The sequence below is a fragment of the Cucurbita pepo genome, chromosome 15, assembly GCF_057944985.1.
Source record: "Cucurbita pepo subsp. pepo isolate OVF chromosome 15, ASM5794498v1, whole genome shotgun sequence".
In the NCBI taxonomy this organism is placed as follows: domain Eukaryota; kingdom Viridiplantae; phylum Streptophyta; class Magnoliopsida; order Cucurbitales; family Cucurbitaceae; genus Cucurbita; species Cucurbita pepo.
In genome coordinates, this window is record NC_141812.1 from 12261777 (window position 1) to 12273420 (window position 11644).

General features: G+C 35.2%; 2 protein-coding genes across 6 annotated transcripts in view; both read left to right on the forward strand.

The window, feature by feature from the left end:
- The window catches only part of NUA (nuclear pore anchor), a 42650-nt gene extending 41039 nt beyond the window's left edge, over window positions 1–1611 (forward strand). For all 4 annotated transcript variants that reach the window (XM_023655665.2, XM_023655666.2, XM_023655667.2 and 1 more), the window contains exon 48: window positions 45–1611. In XM_023655665.2, the coding sequence (XP_023511433.2) occupies window positions 45–1369 (1325 nt within the window). In that variant the 3' untranslated portion in view covers window positions 1370–1611. The remainder of the gene's footprint in view (window positions 1–44) is intronic.
- Window positions 1612–2729: 1118 nt separating this feature from the next.
- On the forward strand, window positions 2730–11257 carry LOC111811500 (zinc finger CCCH domain-containing protein 37). Of its 2 annotated transcripts, none has more exons than XM_023698381.2 (12): window positions 2730–3266; window positions 4178–4425; window positions 6961–7020; window positions 7138–7215; window positions 7315–7374; window positions 7475–7693; window positions 7906–7943; window positions 8030–8076; window positions 8163–8275; window positions 8862–8915; window positions 10319–10450; window positions 10915–11257. In XM_023698381.2, the coding sequence occupies exons 1-12, from the start codon at window positions 2909–2911 to the stop codon at window positions 11074–11076; spliced, it is 1569 nt and encodes a 522-aa protein (XP_023554149.1). In that variant the 5' UTR covers window positions 2730–2908; the 3' UTR covers window positions 11077–11257. The 2 variants fall into 2 exon arrangements, with proteins under 2 accessions (XP_023554149.1, XP_086973990.1); XM_087117864.1 differs by having other exon boundaries at window positions 2985–3266; window positions 4306–4425.
- The last annotated feature ends 387 nt before the right edge of the window (window positions 11258–11644 follow it).

The following is an 11644-nucleotide window of genomic DNA, read 5'->3' on the forward strand; positions in this document are numbered from 1 at the left end:
GCTTCTTCCCCATTTACGTGATATGAAAGCTCTAAATTTTGCAGGTCCTGATGTTCCTCTCCAAACGCCTGATGTTGCAGTGCCTGTGGCTCCTGTAACAACCAACTTTCCTGCCAAAGTCCTAGAAGAACGGGAAAAGAAAGGTCAATTATCCAAGGCAAAAGTAGAAACGCGTAAAGCAGGGCGAAAGTTGGTTCGACCTCGTCTTGGAAAACCAGGAGGGTCTCTGGGTGATATAGACATGTCAACATCAGAATTACCAAACAGTGAAAGCAAGCGTGCAACTTCTGGAAAATCAGAAACTGAAAGTGAATCTACTACATCAGCCCATCAGCTGGCTCGCAAGCGTGTAGCAACAGCTTCTGAATTGCATGAACATGCAGTTATCCCTGGGGAGAGCATTACTGAAATGGCAGCTCCTGTCATGAAGAAGGCTAAAGGGTCAGATACCTTGGCTGATGACGTTGGTGGACCATCTTCTACCTCTCTGGAAAGTCTCAAAACTCAGTCGCCCTTGGAAGAAGTTCCTGATGTTTGTGAGTTTCCTCATGGTTCAAGTGAGGATGCAGCTGATGTTGAAAAAGAGGTTGAAATTGCAGGGGAGAAGGCTGATAGGCCAAAAGAACTATCATCTGATGGATCTATCAGCCATGAGGAGATACACACTGACAGGATGGATGAAAATCTGGACAAGCAGATTGTAGCGGTGTCAGATGATGGGTTAAAAGATCAAGCTGAACCAGACAACTGGCATCTAAATTCAGAGATTGGAAGCGAGAGAGAGGAAGGTGAGGTGGCCCCTGAAGTTATGGAACTGGAGGGTGCCAATAATGTTGAAAGCATTGAAATAGGAGACGATCATATTGAGCCAGTTGCAACTCCTGATGCCTCCCCATCTAGAGTTGATGATGATGCGATGGCTGTCACAGACATGGAGATTGGCGAGATAAACTCCCCTGAGATTCAAAATGAAGAAAAGAATGATGAGGGTGATGCAGCTGATGAAACTTCCGAAATTTTAGATAAGCCAACTGATAGTAACCAGATTGATATGGAGAGTGATCAGGCTGTTGAAACCACCTCAGTAGCTACTGAGAACGTTTCGAGTACACCGCCAGAAATAAATGATTCGAAACAAGGTAGCCCTATTGTTGCAAAACGGTCGTCTCCTGTCGGTAGTAGCACGTCTACTACAATAAATTTGCAAGAGCGAGCCAAGGAAAGAGCTATGCTGAGACAGGCTGGAGTTGTTTCTTCATTGGATAGACGCCCTGTGAGAGGATTGCGTGGCCGGGGTGGTCGGATAGAGCGAGGTGGCCGTGGTCAACGATCTGGACGGGGACCACCTGGGGAATCAGGTAGGAGTTAAGACTGCAATGCTCGATGATTGTATAGGAGCGAGCCAAGGTTTCAATCAGATATCTCTGTCTAAGCCCGTTTTTTCTCTTTTCTTGACAAATATCATTTAATTGTGTTTATATCACCTGCTTATGAAACGAACCGTTTATATAATTGCTATATCTTAAAGCATTATACTTGAAGCAAGAGGTTTTAACTTGCAATTTTAGAATGTTATCTGTGTTGCAGCTAATCAAATTTTGTTTTAAGTTAGATGTTGTATTTTTTACTTTGCTTTTAGATTAGTGTTTCTTGTGCATGAAAATAATTAATTTTCGAACATGTTAATTTAGTTACGATTATGCAGAGAGCTGAGTAAATTACAATTGATAAAGTTATTTGATTCATCTACCACATGAAATTTATCATTTCAACTTCAAATTAAATTTTAATTTTCATGTCAATGCTTAATGTCTTATAAAATATGTTAATACCAATTTGACCTATCAAACTAATTGTTGCCAATATGAGCATATCCTAGAGGGAGGTGTAATAATTTCCCAAATTTCGCTTTGTAAAGTAGTTATCGTTACATAATAATAAGCTGGGAACGAATGGAAGAATGCTTTCTAGAGAAATTTGAACTTGGTTGGAGATGTCTTTTGTGCTATCTAATGCTCATAAATCATATTTTTCAATCTTTGGTTAACAATTTTATTATGTTATAATTTGATGGTTTTCTTATTTATAGCAAAGTCACACAAAGAACACCCATATCACTTATGAATCATTCTTTTGACACAAAACCAACTTTGCATTGACCTTAGGAAGTGTTCATTGGAACATATAAATTAAAGACCATATAGTTATAGTTAGACAATTAACACCATACTCTTGAAGTTTGTAGATTTCAATTATGTCCTAGAGTTTTATTTTTACCCTCAAACTATAAATTTATTTCAAAAAAGATCTTAACTAGTCTTCCTAAGTCATGGTAGCTATTATTTATAATTTGAAATGCTCATGTGACATTGCTTACCATTCATAGAAAATCACTATTTATTAAAATTCATAGTTTTCAAAACCGTTTATAAGATGAACTTTGACACATTAACTACTATGCCAATTTGCATAGATAATGTCGTAAATGATAAACATCGGATTTTTACGCATCTTACTTGAATGTTCTTCATTTTTACTCTTTCCCCTCCCTTGTTTCATTGTTCCCCATCTACCTCTTGACCTATACCGGGACATGTTGTCAAAATTGAGCAACGAGTAATTTGGCATAATTGATTTTATATGAAACCCGAACATGTTCTTTATCCTTGCCATCGGAATATTTCCCGTGATTTCGCGGTCAAAACCCCAAAAAGTCGGACAAAACAAATCCTTATTATAAGCGGTGAAAATAAAAAACGGATAAAAGAAAACCCATTTGGCGGTCAAAGTTGGAGCTCGGCCTGCGTCTCCGGCCGGACCAATCTTCACAATACGTATTCTTTAGGGTTTGCCACTCTGGTCTACTCCGGTGCTTCTTTCAGTTTCTTCAGCGTCTTGGATAAAAGAAATGGCTAATCAATTGCACGGTTACAGCTCTGTCTACGGCGCGGGACCTGCCACTTCAACTGCCACTGCCACTGCCACTACACCTCTTCCCGCCGCATACTCGTCTTCCCGCTCCCTCTCCGACATCGTCTCCGGCCGTTACCTCGTGTCAGACTCGCTGGCCTCCGGTTTCTCCATTAAGCACTCTTTTATTGATCGTGGTACCACCATGTATTCGACCCAGAATGAAGCCCTTAGGTTATCCGCCGCCGACATTGTCCCAAGAACGTCGCATTCGGTCTCTCAATTTTCTTGGCCGGGTTCTGATGCTGCTACTGCTCTGGACTCTGTTGTTTCTGGCATCCAACGTTCTTCTGACGGTAAGTTTTATTCGCTGTCTACTTGAATCTCTTGGAAAATCACTTTAGAAAATGACGTAAAATAATTAGTTGAGTACTTGGACATTAACTTAAAGTTTCACGAAAACGAGGCCGAATGAATTTGTTCACTTCTGCTTTCAGAAAACATCACCGATGGGATACTTTCATGTTTTGATTCTTTTTCCTGCTTTCGCATGACCACCAAATGGCATTCGTGATCATGGGGCTTTGGTTTGGCTTCAGTGCTTCCATTCGTGCTGTTCGCTGTCTTTTTCTTTATTATATATGGGTGTTTATGTATTTTGTTAATAGTATTTTTCTTGTTTTTCTTTTCTTGATGGAACTTTACATATGATTTGTGACCTAAATTTCCATGATGTTCGAGTCGTTTTATTTTCTTCCATATCTTCGGTATATTGGACGAACATCAACCCAAACAATAGTTCAGTACCAAATTGGAGAAGATAGTAGTACTTATTCTCTTACTTTCTCTCTGTCATGGCTAGTTGGATTTCCATATGGTTTTCGTTGCAAAGTATTTTATATAGAAGCCATTTTCTTCTCTGGAGACTGGAACTATGGTGTTATAAGTCTCAAGTGATTCATGCACGCCCCCTATGTCGTATGCATAATTTTATGTATGGGGTTCGACGTAATGGTTTGTTTTCATCCTGCTGCTGTACAACTAAGTTGCACCATAACAGTATGAAGCAGCCTTAAATTGATAAGATCTATGTAACTTCATGCAGACTGTTTATTTTCCTGTATATATTTTGAAAATGTTATATTTTACATAATCTACTATATTTAATTTCTAAATCTATACAGCCGAGATAGTAGTGCTAGAAATACTTATATAGTAACGTACATGTTTGTCTTTCTTGTACATATTTGTCTATTATGTACAATAGTGCTCTACGATCAGACTGTTTTGGGTTCCTATAACACTTTGGGGCAAAGTGAAGCCTGGTATACTTCAAATTCTTTAGCCAAGCGTCCTAGATTTGAAAGTACAAGCAATTTGCATGTATATCCACAGAGGCCAGGAGAGAAGGACTGTGCCCACTATATGCTCACAAGAACCTGTAAATTTGGAGATAGCTGCAAGTTTGACCATCCTATTTGGGTTCCTGATGGTGGAATCCCAGATTGGAAAGAGGTGACTGTTTTCTGCTATCTTTCATACCTATAAAGATGAATTATGATCGACAAAGAAACAAATACTTTATAGGCATATACATTAAAGGGTTTATCACATATGCTTAAAATTAAGAGTGAGTGATCTGGGGTTTGGTGTTAGTAATTTGAATGATATCTTGATTTTGTGCTGTATTCGATGCCACCTTTTCTCTATGCTGTGTAGAAATATCATTTTTTTAAGCGGTTGATCTTTCCTTTTTGCTAGCTGAACTTATGATTTGGAAAAATATATTCATGTAAATTATGATGCAGTGCTAGCTTTCTATTCATTGAATTGATGTGGGGGCAATTCAGTAAATTGCATATTTAATTAATTCTTGAATTTGTAGTTCTTGAGTTGTATTTGGATAATTATTGGAAGCCATAATCCATGTACTTCTTTATGACTAGGAATACAGTTTAGGGGATTTTATTAGGTAGTCAGGTGTGATTAGCTTGAGTTTGAATTATTTTGAGATTTGGACTTACTACTCAGAAAATATAGATTTTTCATTAAGTTCTATGTTGAGAATTATTGTAAATTAAGAATATTGTAAAAAAAAAAAAAAAAAAAAAAAAAAAAAAAAAAAAAAAAAAAAAAAAAAATTGAAAGTTGAAGTTATTCATGCTTTATTTATTTTTTCCCTTCAATTGTCCTTTTCTATTATCTAAGGGATTCAACATTATCGATATAATGTGTGGTTTATCCATTCCTTTTATGTTCTTTCCTTTTGATATATATATACATATATATACATATATATATATATACATATATATATATACATATATATATACATATATATATATATATAAATTGAAAGGAAACAATTTCATTGATGAATGGAGGAGTTAATAGGCTCTCAAGCACCAAAAGATAAATTACATGAAGGACCTCTTAATAGAAATTTAAGAAGAAAGACTATAATTGTTAAACTGTCTAATATTTATATTAGACTTCTTATAGTTATACCTCCCTCATTGTAAATTAGGAAGGTTTTTTTATAAACACCATGGATGATGCATCCCTTTTGTAAATTTTAATCATCAATGAAATTGTCTCTTTTCAAAAAGAAAGAAAAAAAAAAAATCTTGGACACTCCAAAATTTGACACGTATTGCACATTTCAACACGCCAATGTTGAGTATGTATTGGACACTGACACTCTTAATGCTTGTTGAACACGTATTGAACACTTATTAGCACAATAGATGTGTTAGATAGTAGTTGTACAAAATCAATGTTATTCTATCATTTGTTAGAAAAATATTGAACACTTGACTTTAAATAAATTTTGAAAGTGAATTGCTAACTTATTTATTTAAGCATATAAATTCGTAAACTTATTGTCTTTGAATTTTCTTCTGGTATAAAAGTGATGTATATTCAAAAATGTATATTTTAACATGTGTGCCCTTGTCATATTTATGTTCTAGAATTTTAAAAATTGACATGTCACCATTTTCGTGTCGTGTCGTATCTGTGTCTTGGATCCACATCGTGTTTCTTAGCTTTTCAAGATATCCGAACAACTGACAAAAAGAAGCCTAAAATCCTTCAATTAAACAAAGAAAACTGAGAAGCATGAAGAAACAAGACTACGAAATTCTTTGAGAGCTTGCTAACGGAAACTGAACTAAAGGAACTGTTAGGAACCATTGGAAGGCTATTTTATCTATGTTATTCTTCTTTTCTAAGTTTTGAATCTTTGTTATCGGGGATGACTCAGTTACTGGTTTTAGGCTGGATTGTGGGATCCCATAACCTTTATTAAAGTTTGCTTCAGTGATTTCTATCGTCTTGTAGTTGGGACAATGTGTCGTACATCTTTAGCGTCTTTGCGCTCTGCCCAATTACGTATTTCCAACTTTTATTTTTCTATGTTTTGCTGAATGAGTTTCAAAGACGTATATGTGGACTCCCAATACTTATAGGGCGTTTTCATGAAACTCCAATCTTTTATCCATTTCACACCCTCATGTCCCTCGTTCTTTCTCTTAATTGCGAAAGGTTAGGATCTCCAAATCCTCTACGTTTATCTAGTTAGGGGTTCATTGGTATGTCATATGTAAATGTGCTTAGGGTATTTGGATCATGCTTCATGGGGTTGCCATTTTGCGCACTTGATATGGGATAGAGGTGCACAATAGATCTTATCCTTCGATGATGGAGGTGCTGTTTCAAACTGTTTTTGGGGCGAGGGGGGTCTTTTTGATATGCAGCTTTCTTTTCTATTTTGTGGAATATCTAGCTTTAGAGGAATTGAAGAATTTTTGGATGGCTTGAACACCTAGTTAGGTTTCTGCATGGGCCACCATTTTGGTGCCAAGTTAGGTCCTTTGCCAAGAATGAATTGAGTTGCATAATTGTTCCTAATAATAGATATGGTTAACGTTTCTAAGTATCTGTTTTCCAAATTCTTTTGCGCTTGTAGTCTTAAGGTAGCTTGTGCTTCTAATACCATTTTATATTGCTTTCTCCAATGGCTGTTTATCTCATCTATAATTTATTTAGGTCCCACAAATAACTAGTAGTGAAGATCTCCCAGAAAGACTTGGGGAGCCAGATTGTCCAGTGAGTTCTATTTTAAATATTTTATCCTTCACATCTTTTTATTTATTTATTTATTTATTTGAAGTAATATGCACTTATATTTCTTGCATTACTTCACGACCTTTTTGATTCCTGCAGTACTTTTTGAAAACTCAACGATGTAAATTTGGTTCAAGGTGCAAGTTCAATCACCCTAGAGATACGTCTGAATCTGTGGTAAGTTGTATGAACCTGATGTCTTCAAGCTTTATTCTTGTTTTGGGTACCTTTTTTTTTTTCCTTTGTTGATATGTATTATGTTTTTACTATTTTCAGGGTGCTGAAAAATCTGATGTTTCGTCCTTACCTGAGAGACCATCTGAGCCACTGTGTGCAGTAATATACACGTACACACACAGGCACACACATGTTCTTTACTAATATTTTAGGCGTACAAGTCGGGTATAGACATATTGTTTGATTTCTTCCCCTGCAGTTCTATGTTAAGACCGGAAATTGCAAATTTCGTGTTAACTGCAAGTTCCATCACCCAAAAGATATCCAAATTTTATCTGGGGAAGTTAATGGAAATAGCGAACAAACTTTGATGGAAGCTAATACAGAAGGAAGAATTGGAGACTTCAAGCTTGTTAAGCCTCCTGTTTCATTTTCTCCGGCATTAATACACAATTCTAAAGGACTTCCAATTAGACCGGTAATAAATTGGATTACAATTGTAGAAGTTTAAATATTTATTTTCTTGTATCCCAGAGGATGTCAGTATTTTTAATACTCTATTTCTTTTGTGTTGCCAGTTACTTCTCTTTCTGGAATTATGGTTCAAGTCTTAATGGAAAATTCCAGTCTTAATAAATTGTTTTGCATTAGACAAGATCTAAATTTTACCAAACAACTTTCTTGTAACAGGGTGAAGTGGATTGTCCATTCTACTTGAAAACGGGCAGGTATATGAGCACTTACAACTTATTTATGATAGTTCTGCTTAAGAAAATAATGATGAGTCTTATGTTTATTGGTTGTTACGTATCAGTTGCAAGTATGGTACCACTTGCCGCTACAATCACCCTGACAGAAATGGTATGCGTGTAATGTTCTCATTTGCAGTTTTGAAACTTTGTAAGGTATGTAATGATCATTTAAAATATGCTTGGAATTTTTGGCAGCAATCAATCCATCTACTCCAGCAATGGTCTCAGCTGCTAATATGAATATTGGAATTTCTAATCCTTCTAATGCTATTTATCAAGCTGTTGATCCCAGATTGATTCAGCCACTGGTAAGTCCGTCTTAGTCTTGATGGGCAGTGTTGATTTTATGGCCTTTGGCATAGTTATCAACTTTCTACTCCAGCGGCCCCTTGTTTTTACTTCTAAAAATTCCCAATTTGATGGTTGTGTTGTCTGATGTCATTTGGCCTTAATTTTCTAGATTCGTGTTCTTGTTTTGATAGGCTAGTTTCTGCTTGGATCCTTTTTGGGGCTGTTGTTTTTGGAGACATGTCTTTTGTTGGCTTTTTGGTTGGTCCGGTTGTGTTCATTCATTTTTCTCAATGAAAAATCTAGTTTTTCAATTAGAAAGAAAGTTGATGTTCCATTAGGGTCTTATGCTAGCATTTTTTTCACTGCAAGTTCATTTGTTTATTGTTTGTTAATTAAACATGCATTTATGTGGTCAAGCCCTTGATTTCAGAGTAATGGTTTGATTTTAGTCTTTGAAATAGAGAAAATATTTGTCCCTTGTTTAAGAACGTAAGTATGCAATTTTTTAATACTAAGTTACTATAACATTCTGTTTGAACTATTGAAGTGTATGAATCCTCTTGTAGTGAATAACTAACTCAAACTATTTTTCTTATGTTCCAGTTGGGATCCAGCTCAAGTATTTACCCTCGAAGACCTGGGCAGATAGAATGTGACGTGAGTATCTCTTCGCATCCCTCCCCTTCCCCAATAGGATTTTGGAGTTATGATATGATGATAGTATGTTGATGGCTGTCCCCCTCTCCTGATAGGTTCTTTAGGGAATCATGATGTTATGTTAGTATGAATCTCGAGGTGTTTACTATCCTTTGTAATTTTGGATTGTAGTTCGCTCTCTAATAAATAGAGGTCTCTTCCATTTATTTTAGACCAATTTGACTCATACTAAAGATTGGGGTTGAGACTTTTTGGAGGAAACTCTCCTTGGTCACTCTTAGGCTACACCAATTTGGTATCTGAGCCACTGCTCAGGCCAAAGTTGATTGTCGCCAATGGAAAATCAAGAAACTCTTGACAATGTCACTCTCAAGAGGGAGCACACCTAATTACAAGGGGGAAACTTTTAGAGAGAATTTTCAAGAGTTGTCCAAGAATGAAGTACTACAATGTTAGGAGTACATTCTAGGACAAAAGCTTCTCTCTCGAATATGGAACTCGAAAAAGAAGGCGGAAGCCTATTCAAGAACACAATTTCTGCATCAATCAACAAGAAACAGATGATTGAACGGAAGAGATTTGAGATATAATTTTTTACGGAACCAAACGGTTTTTTAGATGAGTTGGTGGTGAAATAATGCGGGATGTTTACGAGTGAGTTGTTCAATGAGAATCTGCAGGGACGACCACTGTGTTTATGTTCAGAACGAGGAGTGGATTGGACGGTAGGCTGTGATTAGAAGAGAAGATGAAGCAATGGAGAAAGAATGGAAAGAGAAATCATTTTCTTTTATTTTTGTAATTTGAAAATCCATATTAGCGTTAAAAACGGAAAAAAAAAAAAAAAAAAAAAAATTGCACCATATTAGCGTTAACAATATGACTACAATATTTGGTGCTGAAAATTTTCTTACTTAACGTCATTGCTTGGGGTCTTATGATTATTTTATATTTTAGTATCTGGATTGGGTGCATTTCCTTCGTATGTTTGTTCTTTCCATTGTATTTGTTGCTTTTTTAAATTTGATACTTCTCAATGTAATTTTTCAATTGAATGAAAAATCATCGTCTTTTTCAGGAAAAATATTACATTTTTTATATTTTAGTTTTCTTGTTTGACTTATTTATACTTCATATATATAGATTCTTGTTTCACTTGTTAACTCAAATTTGTTGATTCAACATTACGTATTATTAAAAGGCACTCAATGTCATAAAAAAAGTGCAAAAAAAAAAAATGGCACTCAGGTAATTATTATTATTATTATTTTTCATTACTATACTTCGTATTTTATCTGTTACCAGGAGAAATGGCAGTTATTGGTGTTATTGTTATTAATTTTAGTTGTAAGTTTATTGTTTTGTTGATATGTTCTTTCGTTCCTAAATATTTATTTTTGTAGTATTATATGAAGACTGGGGACTGTAAATTTGGGGAACGATGCAAATTTCACCACCCTATTGATCGGTCAGCAGCAATGCAGGCTTCTCAACATAATGTGAAACTAACACTTGCTGGACTGCCTAGGAGGGAGGTATATATATCTAAATTAGCTGATTGTTTTTCTTATTTATTTTAAGAGAATTACATGTCAGTTTTATAAAAACAAGTTCTCTACTAGAATATTAGACAAAATCCTTTCATTGTCTCTTCTACGCCGTGGTGTTGTAAATGTTAATACAGTTATCCTCCTGATTTATTTGATAGTCTATGATTAAATTATTCTATGAAAATAATGCTTCCGAGTTATTGCCTCAGAAGCACTCTTTTGGAACACACTCGTGATTTTCTCCTTATAGGACGAGCTCTCTTCTCCTGTTATGGACATTTTTCACTGTTGTGTGTGTGTAAAAAAAAAAAAAAAAAAAAAAAAAAAAAAAGAATGAACGAAAGGATTATTTATGTCTGAAAGTTATTTACCTGTTGAGTCATCTTATCTGGTTGAGATTATTTTATATGTAAACCAAGAGTATCTGAAATAATCCTTTTACTTGACAGGATGCCATAATTTGTCCATATTATCTCAAAACTGGTACCTGCAAGTATGGGTCTACTTGCAAATTTGACCACCCACCTCCTGGAGAAGTGATGGCAATGGTAGCAGTACAACTTGTTCCAGGAAAAGAAGGTGAAGAACGGATAGATGAACCAACCAGTTGATGAACAGAAGTATAATGTTGTCTTTCACAACCATTGTAGCTTGTTTAAATAAACTGAAGTTGTGATTTCATAGTCAGTCCTGCATCAAATTTATTCCTTGTATTTGACAGACCAATACTTGTTATTCCCTCCCTCTACCCTTCCGTAATATCAATGCGTGAATGTTTTGTTGGTTGTCTCATATCTTGTTTCTTTACCCTTTTGTTTCATAATCTAAGGTTGGGAGATTCTTCTCAGCCTAAAACACCTTGAAAGAAATAAGCCCCTCAATGGATCATTTGAGGGACCTAATCACATTTGGTAATTACACAAAATTTTAAAATATTTATAAAACAACGACTTAATTTTAGGATTGACGGGAACAAATCTATAAGTTGATTTTTTTTTTAAATCTTTAAATATAATTTTAATGTTTTAACACAACAAAAGTATAAAAAATAAAAAATAAAAAATAAAAAATAAAAATAAAAATAAATAAATACACATTAATTAACTCCTCGTATCTGGTTAAATAATTTGAGACTAAACACTCCATTGTCTCAAATGCCCCTAATGGTTTCAAGTTTTA

What these genes read in the sequence shown, in the direction of transcription:
- LOC111811500 (XM_023698381.2), top strand. Translation starts at nt 2,909, where the DNA reads ATGGCTAATCAATTGCACGGTTACAGCTCTGTCTACGGCGCGGGACCT. An exon ending in TTGGGGAGCCAGATTGTCCA is followed by an intron (nt 7,021 to 7,137) that starts GTGAGTTCTATT and finishes TGATTCCTGCAG; the next exon opens with TACTTTTTGAAAACTCAACG. An exon ending in AAGGACTTCCAATTAGACCG is followed by an intron (nt 7,694 to 7,905) that starts GTAATAAATTGG and finishes TTCTTGTAACAG; the next exon opens with GGTGAAGTGGATTGTCCATT.